At 43.6% G+C, this 21,593-nt stretch overlaps 1 protein-coding gene across 4 annotated transcripts in view; it reads left to right on the plus strand.

The window, feature by feature from the left end:
* Positions 1–21,593, plus strand: part of LOC149307668 (calsyntenin-1-like) — a 57,014-nt gene that overhangs the window by 19,233 nt on the left and 16,188 nt on the right. For 2 of the 4 annotated variants that reach the window (XM_089534220.1, XM_089534222.1), the window contains exons 3-10: positions 6,271–6,300; positions 8,201–8,396; positions 12,952–13,160; positions 14,082–14,231; positions 14,584–14,769; positions 16,300–16,548; positions 19,050–19,171; positions 20,946–21,108. In XM_089534220.1, coding sequence (XP_089390346.1) covers positions 6,271–6,300; positions 8,201–8,396; positions 12,952–13,160; positions 14,082–14,231; positions 14,584–14,769; positions 16,300–16,548; positions 19,050–19,171; positions 20,946–21,108 — 1,305 coding nt within the window. The remainder of the gene's footprint in view (positions 1–6,270; positions 6,301–8,200; positions 8,397–12,951; positions 13,161–14,081; positions 14,232–14,583; positions 14,770–16,299; positions 16,549–19,049; positions 19,172–20,945; positions 21,109–21,593) is intronic. The other 2 variants (XM_089534223.1, XM_089534221.1) reach the window with 1 other exon arrangement.

Raw genomic sequence — 21,593 nt, forward strand, 5'->3', positions numbered from 1 at the left:
ATTTTATTTGTCACTACCCTGTTTTGGTAGGTCTCTGTCAACAATGAGCCACTCACATTGAAACCAGTTTCCTTTGATAAAGAGCGAGGAAAAAACCCCTCACACAGGTTGCAACTCGGGTCTGACTTAAGGAGATTATGCGCAGGAGAGCATTTGGTGTTAAGTCTGTCTTTATTACCATTAATGTAAGCTTTTAATTAGAGGTTTGTTGGCGTCAAACCTTTGCTAAGTAAACCATTTGTGGCACTGCGTCCTTGACTGGAAAATGAAACAAAGCATTTGCAGCTGGCAGAAATGTTAAGAGAGTTGGTGCTTATCGTATTGGCTTTCATTTCTGACCTGCGTGATCCAACTCCAGTTTGGTTGCAAACGCACAATAGGCTGTTCTGTGGTGAGACTGTCTGGCATTAGCATAGAGCCTGAAGAACCTGTTTTGACTATATTCTTCAGTTCCAATAATAGTCTGAAGTCTGATTTTCACCCTCTTAGTGTTAGTGAAAATAGCTGCTTTTAATGAAGTGAGCATTGGTCATTCTAGCTACACTGGTTCCCTGGGGTTTCAGACCTTTGACTTTGGTGGCTCCATAGTGGGATGGACCATAGCTCAGTAGTAAGGGCATGCCTTGTTTGCAGACAATCCTGGGTTCAATTGTTGGCATCTCCAGGTGGAGTTGTCTTTGATAGGGCACCTGGCAGAAGATCTGTGGTTGGTGACTTAGTGACAAAGAACAGTTACCTATAAGAACCAGTGCTCTTTGTAGGATACCACTACATCTCACACTTTTGGCATCTAAGGAAGTAGACTGAAGTCTATAAAAGCTCATGCTGCCAACTTCTTTATTTCTGTTAGGCTCAAAGGTGCTACAAGATCTCTCTGCATCTAGCTTTGAGTTTTGGCTATCAAGAATAACCTATGTCTCTTTCACCCCCCAGTTTGGTGCAGTTTCTGGTAAGCTAACCAAGTAAAGGCTGCATTGCAAGTGAATGTCATAGTCCTCTGACTTTCAACCTATATATGATTTGTCTGGGATTCAAAATAGCTATGGCAGGAGTCATGGAAGGCTTAGTTGTATGATTCTACTTGCAATCCCTGTGCAAATCCTTAAAGCTTCAGAAATACCTTTACATTATTGTTGTTTGCTGTCAAGTCAGCTTTGAATTATGGCGACGGTTTGAATGGCACACCTCCAAGAGCCTTAGTCATCAGCAGCCTTGCAAACTCATGACAACTTTTATCGAATCAATCCTGTGATCCACTTTTCCCACTGCCTCCCACTTTATCAATATTATTATTCCAGTTAGTCATGTGATATCTTGCTCCATCCAAGATGTGATAGCCTCAGAAATCACATTGGCTTCTAAGGATCATTCGGGCTTGAGCTGATCTTGGATCCATTCATTTGTCTTTTGGGCTTTTCTCAGTTAAAGCAAATGTTGAGTTCCTTCTGAAAGTCTTTGGTATAGTTAATAAAGAAAAAAATTGCATTGTACTGTCAAGTAGGCCATGGTTTTACTGCCTTAAAATGAGAGTGTTAAAACAAAAACAACACCCTGGCATTAAACTTGAAACATTAATTGTGTGTATAAGGAACATACTCTTATAGCAAGAATTAAGTACTGTATCCCATATCCCATACTGTCATATCTCAATGCTAAGGTTGCCCATTGTTCATGCTTCACGTCTTCATTTTTATGAGACTTTGCTGGACCTGAGTAGGTATAATGTTAATATTGGTGTCTCTTGGAGGCCTCTCATGCATAGGGGAGCCATAAGTCGTCACCCACTTGATAGCAATCTAACAACAAAACCTTTAACTCTGGATTTAAATGTTTTCATCCAGAATCTGGAATTCTGTTCTTGGCATTTTAAAAAAAGAAGGTTTCATCTCTGCAGCTCTTGTGAAAACATTTCATACTCATTAGTTAAGGCCTGAAAATAAGGAACGCATCTTAAACGGCGACTCTTGGCTCAGTTAGCATGCGCAGAGCAGCAACAAAGCGGTCCTTTCTGTGCATCTTTCTTTCTTTCTTTTTTGAAATGCCGGTCGTTCTCACAGCGCTCAGAAATGCATGTTTGGGTGGAATTCTTGGCTTTTTCTCTAGAACAGTGAGTGGCCAACTGAGTGCCACACTTCAAAGCCCAGCGAAAGAATGTGCCATGCTTGGAATATGTCCAGCTCAATGCTCTCTCTTCTCCTCCTCCCCCATTGCTGTGCAACAGACTTGGAAAGAGAGGACTGGCTCGAATTCAAAGAAGGATTGCTGCTTCAAATACACCAGACCCTTCTGCTTCAAATATTTGCAAGGATTTTTTCCCCTCCCCTCATTTGGCTGCGGCTTTAAAAACAAAGCAGAGATCCGCCATTGTGAAAGCAAGAGCTTCCAATGCCTTTGGAGGATGCATTAGGATCCACTTGATAATGCAGGGTCCATCTAGCCTCTTGCATTGCAGTTCGGGGGGGGGGGGGTACCTTTGCTTCCCTCTGAGGCTGAGAGAATGTGACCTGCCTAGGGTCACCCAGTGGTTGAGCAGGGATTCAAACCCTAATCTCCAGAGTCATAGTCAAGCACTCAAACCACTACACCATCCTGTCTCTCTGTGTGCCATCTTCTTTTAAGAGAAAGGGACGCTTCCTTCTATGCATTCTTCAGGGTGGCTTCTTCCTCCCACTCCCAATAATTTCATGTTTTGCTTTCAAAGAAGATGTTTAATACTCCCATAAACACATTTGTGGCACAGAGAGTGTGGTTACATGGATCGGCAATGACGCCAGAGTGCCAAGAACAGTGATGCTCGACTTGCCTCACAGCAGAGGCTGGCACTGATGCTCTAGTTCAGAATCCAGTTCAGGTGGCCAAGAGCTGAGCGGCCTTTGTTAAACAGTTTATTTTCATGCAAGCCCTGACACAACTGTCACACTAACACACTTTTTGCCTGCCCCCTTCCCTCTACTTTTTGGGTCTTTCCACGCAATGCCTGCCTGGCTAGGCTCTTAATCCTTCAAATGGGAATGTTTTGACTCCCAAAGCTGAGAGACGTTGGAGCTAGTGAAAGATGTTTTTGAAGTCACCTTTGTGCCTGGACTTTTTTTATGGTGGCTGTGTATTTGGCCAGAGCTTGTGCAATAATAGAAGTTTGTTGCCCTGGTGCGATTAAGCCAGATGTCCATACAAAAGGGAGGACAGTTTGCAGTTTTATATGTTGCAACGAATAGGTGTCAGTGGTCTTGTTGTTATATGCCTTCAAGTTGCGTCCAACTTATGGTGACCCTAAGACAACCCTATAATGGGGTTTTCTTGGCAATATTTTTCAGGGGGGGCTTGCCATTGCCATCCTCAGAGGCTGAGAATGATCTTCCGCAACAGATAACCTGGGAAGCATTGATTTTTAGAGACTGCAAATCCAAGAAAAGGGAATGGCTGATAGGGGTAAAGAGAGGCAGTCCGCAAGCATCTACCTTTGATATACAGTACAGAGCTATCTAACACAGAGTTACTTTGCAGCATTTTGAGCTTTGGGTGTGTCTTAACTATCTAGCTGTTGTTACATGCCTTCAAATCAACTCTGACACATTGCGATCCTTAGGTGAACCTGTCATGGGTTTTCCTTGATCCGGTTGATCCACAGGAGGTTTGCCTCTGCCATTTTCTCAGGCTGAGAGAATATGACTTGCCCAAAGTAGGTTTCTGTGGTTGAGTGGGAATTCAAATCCTGGTCTCCTTGTCCAACACTTAGATCTTTACATCACACCAGTTCTCATATCTGGCTATAAATGCCATCAAACACACCTGAGAGAATCTCATGGGAGGTGACTTTGTTGTAACCAGAGAGTTGCTTTTGATTGTGACAATCCCCAGTTGCTCTGAAGGGTACAATTTTGTACATGCAAGACCTATAAAAACTATATGTGAATAACTTCACAGAGAGAGGGGCTTGCTGTTGTTATCCTGTTTAACTAGTGAAAGGAGGCATGGCAGCCTACAAAGGTTATTGCTGCTGAAGCAGCCTACTTGCATTCATTACTTCTTGAGCTCTGCATTTGGAGAGCAGAAGGATAGAAGTATTATTATTATTATTAACCTTTATTTATGAAGCGCTGTAGGCAACGATTGTATTCGGAAAAGTCGTGAAAGGCTGTGTAGGAAGCGTTGGTCCTCCCACAACTTGGCACCCACACATCCCGAAAGCCAGCTGATCTGGGATGCCATAGGGCCACAGTTGCAACATGCAACATGCCCACCTGGCACCCTGCTGAGTCCCTGGCACACCGGTTGGCAATGCTCCTTGCCTAAGAACTGGCATGTCTGCTCCATGTTAAATGGCAGGGTAGAGAAGAGATGCCTCTGTATTTTGTCTGGGTGGAATGTGCTTACAGTTACTCAGCACTTAGGAAAGCCAGGTAGTTCTCCTTCCCTGATCCTCTCCTTCTGCTTGGTTGCTCTCCTAGAGCTCAACAGATGAACAAGAAGAATGGCTTGCAGACTGCAGAGGCGGGGAAGCAAAAGGCTCTTGCTCACAGCATCAGAAAGCTACGCATTTGGGGCTCTTGTTATAGCCGCGTGCCTTCAAGTCATTTCCAACTCATGGTGAATCTATCACAGGGTTTTCTTTTGGCAAGATTTATTCAGAGGAGGTTTCCCATTGCTGGCCTCTGCTGCTGGCAGTGGGAGTGTTTGACTTGTCCAAGGAGACCTACTGAGTTTTCATGGCTGACCAGGGGTTCGAACCTTGGACTGCCAAAATAAAGCTGCTTTGGGTCTCTTTGGAGGCATGCTGTTTAAATGATGCATGCATCCTAAGAATCAGGAAGTTGCACCAAAGCTGCACTCCAGTGCTTAGGAATGGAGTGTGGCTTTGGCGCAACCTCTGGACTCTTAGGACCCATGCATCATTTAAATAGCATACCTCCAAAGAGATCCGAAGCAGCTTTATTTTGGCAGTCTGTAACAGGCCTCAGAGTCCTTAGTCCAGCACTCAAGCCACTATACTTTGCGGGTCTCTGTTTTGGGATTACAGCTTTTCCAAATCCCAACACGGAGGAGTTGTAGACTAAAAGAAAACTGGATTCTGGAGTTTATACTTCAAGCTTTTCCAAGCTCTGCTTTTGCAATGACTGGGAACATTTTTGTCCCAGTCTAGATCCAGCCCTGATGAAGTGTAACCCAGTTTCTTGTAGGGGAAAGTCCACACTTGAGTATAGGAAAGCAGTTTTACTTGCAGGAGATCTCAGCTTACATGACATTGTATTAATTAGTCTATATCCCTACTTTGTCCCAAAGCTGGGACTCGTAAGATAAGAAGAAATAGGTGCTAAAAAAAAACCCCACCAAAATTATGCTTAAAATGGCACAAAACTCTCTATAGAATTAGAACCATTTAAAACATCTCCACTGAAAACTAAAGGATAGCAATATGACATGCCAGGAAAAGCCCTTTTGTAAAATGGTTCCCAAGGGCGAGACGAAAGAAAAAGATGCTCCCTTGCTAATGAAAAGATAGCCAGGGAGGGTCCATTTGCACCAAGCAAATGGTGAAGGGTGGCGAGGAGGGAGAGAAGGGCCTCTCCTGAAAATCTCCGCTTCCATCCTTGGCATCTCTGATTGAAACCGTTCAGGTAGTAAGTGATGAGAGAAACTCAACGCTTGAGAGGTTGTACCGCTGGAGAGAGTGCTATCATTCAACCAGTCACTGTTGGAGGCTTAACCACTACATGCCCACGCATCATGTCAATGCAAATGGCACGTTTGAGCAGTAGTGGAAAAAACAACCTCATTTGACCACTTTATCATCTGTACTCATGTTAGCGTGATCCTGGACATGTTCACTTGGAAGCAGCTCCAGTGGATTGAGCTCCCAGACAGATAGACTTTTAACCTAGGTTTCAAAACTGTATGGTTTATGAGAAATGCATAACCAGCTGAGTAGGAAAGAAAGGCAAGATGAGAGAAAGACCCAAGAATGGTATTCTGTCGGCCAAGTTGGAACATGCTCTTTGATTTATCTTACGATTCCTGGAGCTGAAAGCATGTGTGCATTTAGAACTGATGCTCCAGTATTTCTGAATTTAAAAATGGTGGGTGGGTATACGTTAAAGATCTGATAATTCATTGTATTCGTAGCAACTGACAACCAGATTTTCTTTTAGTTTTGGAAAGGAAAAAAATGTTCAGAGGTTTTCTGTGTAATGTCTGCATCTTTGACCTTTTCCTTATTTGCTCCCTTCAGCCTTTCCTGTATTACTGACTTGGGTTTATCTTTTCTCCCTTTAGAGAGTTTTGAGGTGACAGTCACCAAAGAAGGTGATGAAGGGTTCTTTCTATCCCTTTTTTATGAATATTAACCCACTAACGTTTGGTTATGAAATGGGGAATCAGCACTTAAACAGAAGATCCTGTCATGCCTCTTGACCCCATTTTGTCTTCCCAGTTTTTCCCCCCTTCACCCCACCCTCCTCTCAAAATATATGGATAGAAGAAAATGTTATGTAACCGACCCTTGGCTAGAAATATCGGTAAATCAGACATCCATTTGAACTGGGGAGTTTTGCTCTTCATTTAAACTGTCCCTTAGATCTCTTTCTAATAACATTGTTTTATGAGGGGTGTATTAGCCATATTTTGTTAATGAGTAATGTTGCCCACCTCCGGGGCAGCATTAAAGCTTTGGATTGTATAGCGTTTGCTAGAAATGCACAGCCTCGATTCTGGAACACCTCTGATACCATAAGATGCTATGGCTCAGCTCCAGTGTAATGTTCCCAGTTGCAGAACACACTTTGAGATTGTCAACCCTTCTGCCTTCGCATCCCTTTTAGAGCTAACCCTGATTCAAAGCTGCAGCTCTATTGATGTCTCTGTTAACCATGATTTGTTTCCAAATGGTGACACTGTGGTTGTGAAGTTTCTGATCCCTGGTTTGAAACTAACCACATCGATGTCATCCTACAAGGCAGATGGTGTAGGGAGGCGTGTAGGAGCATGTGGGCCACACCGAATCTCCTAAACCATGGTTAGCATGATAGAAATACAGTGGACCCTCTGGATCTGCAGGCTCCAGATCTATGAATTCAACCTCCCACGGATTGAAAAACAATATTTGGGAGGAAAACCCCCCAGAAAGTCTTGCTGAAGCTGGCAAATGTGGATGCGCTTGTGAGGAAAAGAGTTGGAGTGACCAGCAACCCATGTAATTTCTTCTGCAATTTCACAGCGCTGACATTTAAAAATATGGGACTTGATCATTTTTCATTTTTTGGTACCCAGGCAGAGTCCTGGAACCAAACCCCACAGATACCAAGGGCCCACTGTACTACATGTTTGCACCAGCCCTATACTGGTCCCTTCTAGATGGTTTAAACTGTAGTATTATTGAAGTATAATGCAGCAGGTTAAACCCCAGGGCGACCTAACACTGGTAATGCCAAGCTAGTAGGTAGCTGTTGAAATGGATGCCTGAGAAGTTGGTATTTCTACCATTTTCATTCAGTAGTTCATTTTGATTCCCTGACGCTCTCTCTCTTTTTTTAAAGCCAGGTACATTGCACAGGAAGACTTTGTCTTTTCGACCAATTGACAGAATTTTTGTGAATTATAGTGCTGAATCTTCGATACGTATTTATATAATACCTTGGAGCTTTCTTTCCATCTCTTCTTTGCCCCCTTTCCCTCCACAACTTTGTAACTGCGCATTTTTAACCTTCTGCTATGGTCAAAAAACCCCAACAAGCTGCCTAGCTATTTCCCAGTAGCTTGGCATAGAAAAGACTATTCTAGGCCTTGACTGTGTGCTCTCTTAAGACATCTACTCTTTTTGCCCTAGAGTTTCTCAAGTACTCCTGTGAAATGCCTGTCTACATCTCTCTTCTCTTTCTCTTTTCTCTTTCTCTCTTTTTGTGTTCCTGCATGAATGGATGCAAAGTAAACCCAGTTGCTTGGAAAGCAATATGTATGCCTTTTAATTTAATTTTATTAAAAAAGCCAAAAGACTACAATTCCCAGAGCTCACCCATCTTTTCAAGCACAGTGCTCTTGCTTTGTCCACAGACCCTCACAAACCCCTTTGGCTGCAAATCCGTTGAGTGATACTTGTTTTTAAAAACACTGTCTCTCCATCTCAATCTTTCACACACACACAAACACATCAAGGCACATGCTTTCGCTGCCTGAAAACCCTAACTGCAGTTGCTTTTGCATCTCTTAGGTGAGATCTGTGGATTTAAAATCCACGGGCAAAATGTCCCCTTCGAAGCGGTGGTGGTGGACAAATCCACTGGCGAGGGGATGATCCGATCCAAAGAGAAGCTGGACTGCGAGCTGCAGAAAGACTATACCTTCACCATCCAAGCCTACGACTGTGGCAAGGGACCAGATGGAGCCAACATGAAAAAATCCCACAAGTAAGTACCGCGTGGGTGGGAGAAAAAGGAAGTCTGGATTCTCTTGGTTATTTATCCCTCCCTTCTCTCCCAGCGACGGGATGTGGTTTCTACTTTCTGCTGTTGAATGAAATGGAAACCAGGTGGTGGGGTCGATGATCCAAGGGGGAACCTTGGTGCCAACTCCGGGAGGCACGATGACAGTTGAATCCTGATCCACATCCTGATTCTAGATTACAGTGCAGTTACATGCTACTCTGACAGTTACTGCTTCCCATTGTGGCACAGATATACATTAAGATATAAATACAGATGGGGGGTAGGGTTGTTATCATGCTTACCAACAAAAAGTCACAATGCACATAGGAAAGAATGTGAAATGAAAAGAACGAGTCTATAGACTAGTTATTATTATAGACTGGTTATTATTGGTTATTGTATTTACCACTCCGCCTACATCCTGCTGAGCAAATACAATGGAAATGTGAAGGGGAGGATGAGGAAGACCAGCAAATTCAGTGACAAGGTCACCACAGGCATGGTCTATATGCGGACTCGGGAAATGGCTGCCCTAACTGTTGGAAGGTGATTCTGTCTTGCCTACACAACTATACAATCAAGCAGCAATGTTTTTTAATATAATCCTGTTATAAAAACTGCAGTTGGCACATGCCTTCTTAGAAGAGACAGTCTGTTTCCCCTGTATGCAAAATCAGAATGTCTCTTGAAGGATGTCTGTACGCAAAAGGATCTTGCAGCATCTTAGCTTGTATGCCTTTCCTCATCAATAAATCTTGACCACACTCTGATGTTGCTTGGCCACATGTGCTGCAGTTTTCGTTTGCTCTGGAAACATGGAAGTGTGACAAAATGGTTGTTCAGATGGCCTTATGTCCTGTGACACATTTAGAGGTCATGTGTGGACTTGGCCATCAGTGGAGCAGTCAGGCAGGTAGCAGAAACATTGCTACAGTGTGCTTGATCAGAAGGCCCTCGAGAGCATTCTCTACAGAGAGGTGCTATTATTGCAAAATCACATGGATGGGAGTTAATAGCATTGCTTTCCAGTGTGAGGATAATGTTGAAGCAGCCTGCTGTCTGCACTGAGAAGGGGGAAATTATTATCAGATGACACCCAGCAGGCGCCAGAGGCAGCTCTGGCGGTGGAAAGAGAGACAGAAGGGGGCTGCCACACTGTATGGAGCTTACAAACAAAGCTCAGGCAGAAGAGGTCACCAATGCGACAAGGGTTTATGGCCTAAGCTGGCACTGTTGACTTGCTTATTCCCAGGGAAATCTGTAGTCACGTGCCCCTGTCTAAAGTGTACATCTAGGACAGGCTGGGGAGAGAGTGGTCCAAGGGCTGCATGCTGCTTCCTAGAATGGGAGGTGGATATAGCATCACTCCGTGGCTCATGGGGAGGGACCCCCCTGCCTTTCCACAGTTGGCCACCCTGCCCTTCGCTCTTCCCTTAGTGGATTTCTCAAAGAGCACTGAAGATGTGGTGCTGATGATAGTTACATCTAGCTTACCATCACAGATAGGATGTGAATACACATCAGCTTTCTCATCTGACACATATGAGAGGACATTGCAGTTGTAATGCCAAGGGTGAAGAGCTTTGAATTTTGTTGTTGTTGTTAACTGCTCTGAAGTTGGCCCCAACTCATGGTGAACCTGTAGATGAGACATCTCCATGACCCTCTGTCCTCCACTGTTCTGCTTAGTTCCTGCAAATTCAGACCCATGATTCAGTCTGTTCATACAGTCTTCCTTGCTTTCTGCTGCCCTCCACCTTTCCTAGCCTTATGCCTTTTCTAGTGCATCATGCCTTCTCATGATGTGGCCAAATGACAACAGCTTCACCTTGATCATCTTAGCTTCCAGGGATATTTCAGGCTTGATCTGTCCAAGGACCCTTTGTTTAATTTTCTTGCTGTCCACAGTATCCTCAGCGCTCTTCTCCAGCTATAATGCCCATGTTTCTTCACCACTGCCATGTTGAGTGGAGTGTCTGGGAGCTGAAATCCAAAGGCTGGAGGGCCAAAGGTCCTCCACCGCTCCTTGAAGCCCCTAGAAGATCTCATATACTCCACAACCTATACATAGAGAAGCCCATTCACCCTCCAGTGGCATATTAAACATTTTCCCTCTTGCCACAAGGAAAGCAATTCAGTGCCACCACCATCAGTGCCCTATTCTTTGTGCTGGGGATGCTGAACCAAGTGTTGTTTTGGGATGGGAATTGAATGAGGAATCTGAAATACAAAATGGGTCATCCTCGAGATGGCAGGCAATTTTGTGCACTGTTTTATTTACAGAAACGAACTTCTGCTGGAAACAAGAACTGGTGTGTGTGTGTGCATTGAATAGATGCTTCGGGAGCACACAACAAGCTTGCTTTCCAGAAAGTGTTTGCATGCCTGAGACTTGATCCTCCAAGGGTTCTCTTTGAGTTGCTTACTAATAAAGGACATATATTTTTTTCTATTAACCTTGAAACTCAAGAGGAAAGAAGTCACAATTCTTCAAAGGCTTTTCTGTTTTAAGAAGGTGATGAATTGTCACTTGCTTCTTCTTTGGCTTTTTAAAAGAAATCTTTGCCTTCAAGAAATTAGACAACTTGGCCTTCGGTTTAATAAATCTGGGATTGTAATAAAACATGCCTAATCCTGCTGACAGAGCCAATTTCCCATCTTTATTTAGCTCTCATAATTCATGGCTTAATAGGGTGCCATTTATAGCAGGAAAGCTGAATATCTGACCTGTCACTGTGTTAGATGTGTAAAACCTAAGAGTGAGGAGCAGCTTTAAACATTAGAGATCCGGGGGTGGCAGATTCTGGTGCTTTCCCTCCAGTTCTTATGCATTTCTGTTGAAGGTGAATTGGATCCTGCAGATAGGGAGATCATGGACATTTTAATCTTCTCCTCCTGTTAGTTGTTCTGAGCATGGTCTTGCCATCAAAAAAGGAACACAGAAATCAACGGATGCTGATGATCAAGCAGGTGAGAGCCCTCCAGATGTAGTCAAACTGCAGCTCCCATCAGTCTTTGCTAGTATAGCCAAATGGTGAGGAATTGAGGGAGCTGCAGCCCAATGACACCTGGAGAACTGTAGGTCCCCTAGCCCTGCATTCAAGTATGAAGGGACATTAGCTGTGCCTTTATCAACATTTAGCTTGCATCCATGTATAAGTTCAGTATACACACTGCAGACCTATAGTTTGACATTACTTTAACTACCATGGTGCCATTCTATAGAATTCTGAAATCTATAGTTTGGGAAGGCACCAAAGCTCTCTGGCACAAATCCCGATGGAGTCGTTTCAGTTAAAGTGGGGTATCAGAGTGCTATAATTCAGCAGTGTAGATACACTCCCAGGCACACCTTACTGCTGAATCTGGTGCTGCAGTCCAATCTCTGTGGGTCAGCCTCTGAAAAATACCTAACATTTTCAGCTGGTCCAGAGTCGGAGGCCAGAATTTTGAGAGGCACGTGACTTCCTTGTTACAGTGGCTCCATTAACACTTGGTCTATTTTGGCACGCAATTCAAAGTGCCAATTCAAAGTGCGACCTACAAAAAACCTAATTGACTTGGGAACAAGTTATTTGAGAGGCCATATTCACTAGTACAAGACTGCCCTACTTTTTAAGACATGGGTTGGGGGCTTCTCTTGTTCCTGCCCTCTTTCGAGTCACATCTGAAAATACCAGAGAGGACATTATTAGTGGCGGCTTACAAACTTGGAACCTGAATGCTTGATGCTATTTTATATTGATGAGTTTTTTTGTAGTTGTGTGTCTTCATGTTGTTTCTGACTTATGACGACCCCATCATGGAGTTTTCTTGGCAAGATTTGTCCAGTGGAGGTTTGCCTTTGCCTTCCTCTGAAGCTGAAAAGTGTGACTTGCCCAAGATCAACCCAGTGGGTTGCTGTGGCCAAGCAGGGATTCGAAACCTGGTCTCCAGTGTTATAGTCTAACACTCAAGCTGCTACAGCATAATGTGTTTCTGCTTCATTTTTAAATATGGTTTCCATTGTGGTTTCTTTAGATTCAAGTTTTACTATTGTTTCATGCCCTTTTTTGTGGGGGGCAGAGATGAGCAATATCAGTTCAACACATGTAAGTGATGGAGACCAGTCTTCCCCAAGCTCCAGATGTGTTATCCTATAATTCCCACCACATGGCCATTGGTAATGAGAATCAGCGTCTGAAACATCTGGAGGGCATTAGATTGAAGAAAGTGTAAGTGTTTATGGTCATGAATAGAGAGATGTGAAGGTCCAGAAAAATTTTTTAACACAAATTTCCCAATTTTTTCTGATTTTCCCTGGGTTTTATCTGGGGTTTTACCTCTCTAGTCATGGTTTACTACGTGTATCCATCTTTCTCAGCTCAGCATCTCTATAAAATGAGAGTAACCATACCCTCACAAGTGTAGTTGGGAGAGTATTTTCAAAAGAGGGAACGTCAGCATACTTGTACACAGTTGGCTGTGAACTCATTGCAGCTCATGGTTTATTTTGACTCTGCTGGACATTTAACAAGGATCCGTTTTCTGATTCCAGAGCAACGGTGCACATCCAGGTGAACGACGTCAACGAGTATGCGCCAGTCTTTAAGGAGAAGTCCTACAAGGCCACTGTGATCGAAGGAAAGAGGTACGACAACGTCTTGAAAGTGGAAGCGGTGGACGCTGACTGCTCTCCCCAGTTCAGCCAGATCTGCAGCTACGAAATCGTCACTCCGGACGTCCCCTTTACTATCGACAAAGATGGTAAGGAGGAGACAGATTCTGCCCAGTGGCCAGTGTTTGGGTTAGTGTCTATTAAGCCCAATGAGTAGCATTTAACTCTGACTCGCTTTGTCTTGTGTTGTGTAAAAGTCTCTCTTTTTTGGTATTTATTTGCCTTTTTTAGCTTAAAAAGATAAGTAATTTTCTTGACCACATTCTGTAGAGCTGCAGTGATGGTAGCATTCTTTTAGCGTTTTCCCCAAGAGATTCTTAGTGGTCAAAAAGCTGTTGAGAAAGAGGGAGAGGTGTAAGGATTGATCCTTGTTCCCATTGATGAGATTGATCAGAGTTGGCTGTGCAAACTGTGATAATGGAAACGGCAGTTCAGCAATACTAGGGGAGTATCACATTCTGGGCTCCTCAAGTGATGCATTTTGCAAATGACATAGTTTGTTCAGGCAACATGGTATGAGGTTTTGAAGTTTAAAAAGTATCCAAAAATTAAAGAAAACAGATCACAAACAAAAAACAATGAGTTATAAAATGTAGAGGTTATCCAGTAGAGATTAGCTGTCAGTAAATAACACTAGCATCACCATGAGTAATTGTGCAATCATTCAGGCTATTAATTCAGAGAATCATAGAGCTGGAAGAGACCACAAGGGCTAATATTTGTAAAGGGTTAGCAAAACCATTAATCCACCAATATTAACAAAAGAATAGGTAATAAAAACCCAAACTGAGAAACAGCTACGGAACAGAAAATGGATTATTTGTTTCCATATTCTATTTTGCTTTCTTGTAATCCCTTGTCCCCTTCCTTCTCAAACCTATGCCCTGATCCATTCCTTTCCAAATGTGTGCCCTGATTTTCTCTTAATTCAGAAGAAGTAATTATTATTCGTACCTGCGAGATTCTCCTCCTTCTACACCATTTTAAAACAGGTTTGCTCTCATTGTTAGGTTACATTAAGAACTCGGAGAAACTCAACTACGGGAAGGAGCACCAGTATAAGCTCACAGTGACAGCCTACGACTGTGGGAAGAAAAGGGCTACAGAAGACGTACTGGTGAAGATTACTATAAAACCAACATGCAAGCCAGGATGGCAAGGTTAGTTCACCAGCTTTTTTATTATATGCTTGAGGTCAGTACATTTCTGGTCCTTTCATAATCATTATTATTCACTTATTACACACTTAGGGAACCTTTTCAGATGGGAGGGTGAAGTTGTTGTGCGCCTTCAAACCATTTCTGACTTACAGTGACCTGAGAATGATGCTATTATGGGGTTTTTTGAGCATGATTTGTTCAGAGAGGGTTTGCCATTGCTTTCCTCTGAGACCGAGAGAGTGCGACTTGCTTAAGGTGGGATTCCATGGCTCTGTAGGGATCCGAAATCTGTTCTCACAGAGTCCTTGTTCAGCACACTGGGTAACAATTACCTTTTCATTGGTAAATTCAGGATGGAGCAAAAGAATGGAATACGAACCAGGGACAGGTGCGCTCTCTCTCTTCCCTAACATCCATTTGGAGACGTGCGATGAGCCCATCACATCCGTACAAGCCACCATCGAACTGGAGACCAACCACATTGGGAAAGGTTGTGACCGAGATACATACGCTGAAAAATCTCTGCACAGGCTTTGCGGTAAGATACTGTCTGGCTGATTTGGGTAGGTGGGGATCACATATTGTGCCTTTTTTCTTGCCTCCCTTTTGAATTCTAATATTTTTTCCCTGCTAGGCAAGGATGCTGAAAAATATGAATCCAGGGAGAAAGGAAAAAACAGACTTTTCACCATGTGGTCTTAAGAAATCCGCATGCAGACCATGCAGTGTTAAAATAGCTCCTAGGAAGGCAGGCAGACTGACTTCTCCCATTTCTAATTCTCATGATAGCTCAGCTTTCCTCAGCCTCAGATAGTTTGGATTTTGGCTGCTGCCTGCCCCAGGCTATATGGTCCACAGTCAGGAACACTGGGAGATATAGTCCAAAACATCAAGAGAACATCATCTCCCAGTATCTCTTTACTTAGCTGCTGAAGGTTGCATGTCTGGACACATAATGAGTAGTTGGAAAGAGTAAGCAGAAACAGAGATTAGAAAAGTTACCTTTTTTGTAACAGCTCCCTTTGGCCATGCTGTCTAGGGTGTTCTGGAATTGTACTCTCTAAAAGAAGTAACATTTCCAAGGTCTAAGCCGAAAAGCAGTAGGGCCTGTACTGGAAGATCCCAGGGTGACTTGCAGTGGATCAGCAAGAATTTGTTTTTGTGTTGTTGTGTGCCTTCAAGTCATTTCCAACCTGTGGCAACCCCAAGGTGAACCTTTCACAGGGTTTTCTGGGCATGATTTGCTCCAAGGGGGTTTGCCATTGCCTTCCTTTGAGGCTGACAGAATGTGACTTGTCTAAGTTCATTCAAGGGTTTTCCATGGCTGAGCGGGGATTTGAACCCTGGTCTCTAAAGCTGTGATGAAACCACTACACCACTCTGTTTGGGACAGACTTCAGGATATAATGAATTTCAGTTCAGGCTGTAGTTCTGTTACAGGAATTTATTAATACTGAATGTTTTAAGAGGGTCCCCTTTCTTTCATTCAGGTTTGGTTCATTTCTCTTATACCTGGCTCTGGTATGTGGAACATGAGGCTTTTTTGAAGGGAGGTGAAAAATAAATTGGATCTGACAACCCTGTAGTGTCTTTGCCCTTGAAAATGGAGGTTGGGTTTTGGTCCCTTTTTTACCCATCTTCAGAGGTGGCCGCAGTGCTGGCAAATGAAAGGCTGAGGTTGGGGAGCCGAAGAAAGGGAGCCTATATGTGAGGAGAGTGCTGAGAAGTAGGGATACTGTTCATCAATCTGAAAGGAGAATTGGGCCAGTGGAGTGCCATTACTGTATAATGGAATTCATGTCACAGAAGGGGCCAGAGGTACTGTAGATAATGGGAGCTGGATATTCGCCAGCGCATTAAATAACAGGGAAAAGGAAATCTGTGCTGCTCTCCTCGGGTCTGCGACAGTGAAAGTTTCGCCCACAATGCCTGCGCTGAGATTTTACTGCTAACGCTGAAAGGCTAGCGATTGTCAACTCGCTCCGCGCACGTAGAAGCCGAGTAATTGTGTTCATTTTCCTCCCATCGGGAATCCGCTGCTAGCTTGTTCTTCATCACTCAATTGCAGGTGCTTCCTCGGGGACGGCGGAGCTGCTTCCCCCTCCGAGCAACACGGCAAACTGGACAATAGGCCTTCCGACCGACAACGGCCACGACAGCGACCAGGTCTTCGAGTTTAACGGCACCCAAGCCGTGAAAATACCAGACAACGTTGTCACCGTCAACATGAAAGAGCCTTTTGTGATCTCAGTGTGGATGAGGCACGGGCCTGGGAGCAGGGAGAAGGAGGCCATCCTCTGCAACTCAGACAAGACAGGTTGGGAAAAGCAAAAGAATCAAACTGAGACAGTTGTCTAGTTTTGTAGAGAGGCGCATGCCATCCCCAGCCACTGGCTAAGCTGCTATAAAGTCATAGCATGTTCACAAGCATTACAAGTATGGTACCAGGTTGGGGAGGGAAGAAAATCCACAAAAACACGTCTAGATGCAGTCGAGAAGGAGGGAAAATAATTGGCAAATCTCTGATTTCTCTTCTTTATTTTTCCATTGTTGGCGCAGCAAGGGTCTGAAGCGACACTCTGTTCCGATTTTGTGCTTTTGGGGGGAAAGATACAATTCTTCATGTTAGCAAGTAGACAGAAGCGTGGGCGTTGATGCCTTCTAGTTCTCTGTAGCAGGTGTTGCAAGATGATTCCTTGGTATATTTGCAGAAGGAACCGACTGCACAAAAGACTTGATTGATTTTGTTTTTCTGGGAGAGCATACTTCTCTCCTTCCCCCTACTCCCTTCCCTCCCACCTATGAATAGCTTTCTCTGTGAATAGCACCAGCCTGTGAACATGGCAAACAGTAATTTGGAAGATGATATTGATACAAAGGAAACAGGATAACTTGGGTTTTGTTATTTGAACTTTAATAGAGCAAGGGAATTGTGCGTTGCCATCTGGAACAGACTGAAACAGCCATTTTGAGCAAAGAAAACTCTGCTCTTTCAAGGTTCAACCAAAGCTCTCTTTCTACTTTTGAGCATTTCCTGCTTAATTTAATAAGAGAAATATCATAGGAACCTGGATCCCTTTGGGAGAAAAGCACCCTCAATGGCTAATAGCAAAGACTCCTTCCTTCAATCTGAATCTTGTGAGAATCAGTGCGAGGTCTAATCTGCACTGCAGAAATATTGCAATTTGACACCACTTCAACAGTCATGGCTCAATGCTATGGAAATCTGGGAATTGTAGTTTTGTGAGTCATTTTGCCTTCGCTGTCAGACAGCTCTGGTGCCACAACAGACTACAGTTCCCAGGATTCCATAGCACTGAGCCATGACAAAGCAGTGTCAAATTGCATTATTTCTCCAGTGCAGATGCAGCCTAAAATGAACTCAAGATGTTAACTCTTCATTAAAAAGGACAACTCTGGAGCCCTATAAATAATGAGATTTTAAAAAGGAGGTTTAAAACGCGAGTGAATGATATTATCATTAGAACCATTCTTTCTTTGATATGCTAGGAAAACTTTGCCACAGAGAATTTAACATCAGAGTGTAGAGATGTATAGAGCATTTTTTTCCTAACCTGGTACTACTAGCTCAAAAGTACAATTATTTGCAACAAAGGCTATTGCCTTCCAGACATGTTTGTGTGTCTCTCAGCCTCCAGCCAGATTTCATGGCTGACACTAGCTGAAACAAAGTGGAAATTTTCACAATTTAAAATATGCACAGGCTGGAGAGCATGTTATGATTCAGATAATTTCCCAAATCCAGGTTCCATGTCTTTTGCTACCAAGTGCACACATGTTAGCAAAGCTCTCTGTGTGTGTCTCTTTCCACATGAAATGATGGGGGAACTTTTGCTTGGCAGCTAAAAATTCAAGCTCCCATAAGCAACCCTGCCTGCTCCCGGTCATTTATTTGGTTATTGCTTCTTCAACGTCCTCCTCTTATGCCTCTCTGTGAAATTTCAATGTGAAATTGTGTGCCAATAATTTTCCCCCTGACATCCTGCAGTGCCACTTGTTGGCTGTCAAAAAAAAAATCATGGTAGAATTACCCTTATGGGAGGTGTTTTTCTTTTAGAAACCAACTCCGTTTGCTTCTGTCTCCTGCACTTTTTAAAGAAACTCCCTCTATTCATAACACAGCCTTTCCCAAATTGAGTCTCTCCAAATGGTTTTTTACTACAGACCCCTTTCTTATTCAACAGAAAGTTGGATTCAATAGGAAGAGGTTGCTTCCACCTTTATGAAGGAGTCACAGTTCAAATTTGCCATTGCCCTGAGAGGATGAAATCCCACCAGCACCAGTCTCATCTTTGCCTGTGAAAAAGCACCAGGCTTTTCTCCTTTTAAAAGGAGGGATGAAGAATGTGTGGCCCTCCAGGAGTCCTTTCTCAGTGCACAGTTATAATGCTATGATTCCGCTTTAACTGCCATGGCAATATCTTGTGGGATCCTGCAATTTGTAGTATGGTGAGGCACTATAGCTCTCTGTCCAGATGTTGTTGAGCAGCAACTGCCATCAGCCCCACCTGAAGGTATTAGGGACTGATGTGGGTCAGAACATTGGAAGGGACTCAGCTTTGGGAAGGTTTCCATACCAAGTTGGTGCTGAATTGTTAATGTATATAAGCATATCCAGGCAAGGTCCTAGCTAATGGCTGCTTTGGATATTGCAAACAAGAGAGCCTTTGACTCTTTTTTTATTTGCAGGAGGTGCAGCCCTCCAGGGTCTCTTGGGGGACTTGTGCCATCCCCTAGCCTTCTACACAATTGCTAACCCCCTCGGCTGTGGTAACACATCTAATTTCCTCCACACAGATATGAACCGACACCATTATTCTCTCTACGTCCACAATTGCCGGCTAGTGTTCCTCTTCCGCCAAGATCCCTCTGAAGGGCAGAGTTACAAACCAGCGGAGTTCCACTGGAAACTAAACCAGGTGGGCATGGGAAGGCTTTTCCAGGGGTTCCTCACTTGCCACTGGCCTTGGCTGTTTTTCATCGTTCACATCTTGCCATACCTATTAACAACCAAGGCAACATCACTATGTTAGTTCGTTGCTATGGTCCATCCCAACATTCCTTACACATTGCAGATGTGCTTTTTCGGGTGCTGCAAGGTGTCAAGTCCAGCAAGAACCAAGTTCAGAAACTTAGGCTACAGTAGTTAAACTCAGAAAACCTTTATTCATTAACTGTAGATCCAGTCCAGAGTCATTCTTTGTCAGAACTAAGCAACAAACATTAACATTGTCCAATTAAACTACACACAATTCCATACTCATGGTGGGATCCATTCTCATGTATTACAATCTATAAACACATTTTGCCCCTCTCGTTCCTATTCCACCCTTCTTTGTAGTTATGGCTAGATTCGTTTCACAACCTTAGACAAGCTTGAAGCATGCCTACCTCCTCTCCATAGATATCTCACCACCTGTGGCTAAACTCGCCATGGCGGGAAAGGTGCATTAACAACTTCTGGCATACAGCCCCCTGAAAAACACATTTCCTGTACCCCCAAAGCTTTGCAGTCACAAGCAGCAATATAAAAGGTACATTAGCAAGTCCTGATCAGTATTCCTTTCATCGCTGCACAGTACCAAAAGGCCCTGTCCCAGCTCATTTTAAAGCCCCGAAGTGAGCATGGCCATTCCATGCTTCACAGCAGGAAAGATTAGAGGAGCATCTGGCAACTCTTGCCTCTATAGCCAGAGACCCTTGGAGGATACCCATGGATTTCAGCACATGGCTGTAGCCAGACACATCTCTGATCCTGCCTTCTGGCCGTGAAGCACTGAATGGCTGTGCAAAGTGGCTTTGGGGCTTTAAAGTAAGTTGGGTGGTATATGGGTCAGCATAACATAAGGTCCGCATGTGGATATTGGTTCTACGCTGAGGACGCGCTCAATTGAGGCCATAATGTGTTTAGCTTTCCGATTCCATAAGGATTTTTATTTTTTCTGTAGCTAGGAAGTAAACGTATATTATTTACCTTAACAAATGTTTTGCCCAGCTTTTCTTTGGAAGCACTGCTTTCACAAGAAAGCTGAGAAGATTGCGAGAAGACAATTACAGTTTAAAAATACCCACACACCAAACAGCTAAAGGTTTTTGAAATGTCAACTGCAGACTTAGATGGAATAAATGTATCTCCGCAGACAGTTTTCAGAAAGCCAGCAGTGATGAAGCCAGGCTTATCTCCTTGGGGAGCTCCAGCTGCGTGCGCAACATCTCTCCATCATTTAGCGAGAGAATATCCTTTTGCAACAGGCTGTTTGCAAAATTATTTCGGTCTAGTGATTTCTCCTGATTAGCAGATTTTTCAGGAGGGTAGCTGAGTTAATCTGCTCCAGCAAAAACAAGAGGAGAGTCCTGTGGCATGTTGGAGATTAACCATTTTTATTTGCAGAAGCTTATGTGAACTGCAGTCTACTTCTTTAGAGGCATGAAGTAGTGTCTTAGAAGGAAGATCATTATTGGGTGGGCAAGTGGGTGCGGTAATCTAACCAGAAAGGCTAATAATAATAATAATGATAATAATAATATTTATTATATGATGCCTCCATGTGCAACACAATCAGGGTAGCTTACACTTTAAAATATACAATCCCGTATCCCAATAACTCACCCCTTAAAATACAATTAAGCAGTTTCCAGATTAAAACATACCTTAAAGCAATAAACAAATCCTTGCCATCTTTCCTTTTCCAGGTGTGTGATAAGGAGTGGCATCACTACATCCTCAATATAGAGTTTCCAACAGTCTCGCTGTACGTCGACGGGGTTTCCTTTGACCCTTTCCCCGTGACGGAGGACTATCCACTCCATCCCTCCAAAATAGAATCCCAGCTGGTGGTTGGCGCTTGCTGGCAAGGTAAGGTGCTTCGAGGGCATGCCTTGGCATCCTGACAGCAGAAGAGTGTGGTTTCAAATCTGTTGGGACTTCTGTTTCTCTCCAACTTTTTCACTCCACTCCAGTTTTATGGTTGCAGTTCAATAGGCATGTGTCTCTCTTCTCTGAGACCATGCAAGAGAACAGATGGAGGCTGAAAAATAGAAATACCATTTCAGCGCAGAGCAAACTGTGCAGTCTCCCCTAGTTATATCGGACTGCTTGTAAAGCCCAGGTGTTTGGCGCTCTCACCATCTGTTGGCAGTGTTGCCTTTGGAAATAGGTTTATTTCCACTGAGTTGCAGTGTTGAGAGCCAAGGTGAGGAAAGAAACCTCATACTGGAACGAGGACAAGATGCTCTGGATGAAATTAGAAGGCAGAATGTGTATTATCCAAAACCCCAAAGCTCCTTTGCCTTTGACTTTTTGGTCTGTTTTGTTTTCTTGAGAGGATTTTTCTGAGGTTT

Source organism: Sceloporus occidentalis, unplaced genomic scaffold (genome assembly GCF_023333645.1).
Source record: "Sceloporus occidentalis isolate IW3139 unplaced genomic scaffold, rSceOcc1.0.p SCAF_8, whole genome shotgun sequence".
Classification (NCBI taxonomy): domain Eukaryota; kingdom Metazoa; phylum Chordata; class Lepidosauria; order Squamata; family Phrynosomatidae; genus Sceloporus; species Sceloporus occidentalis.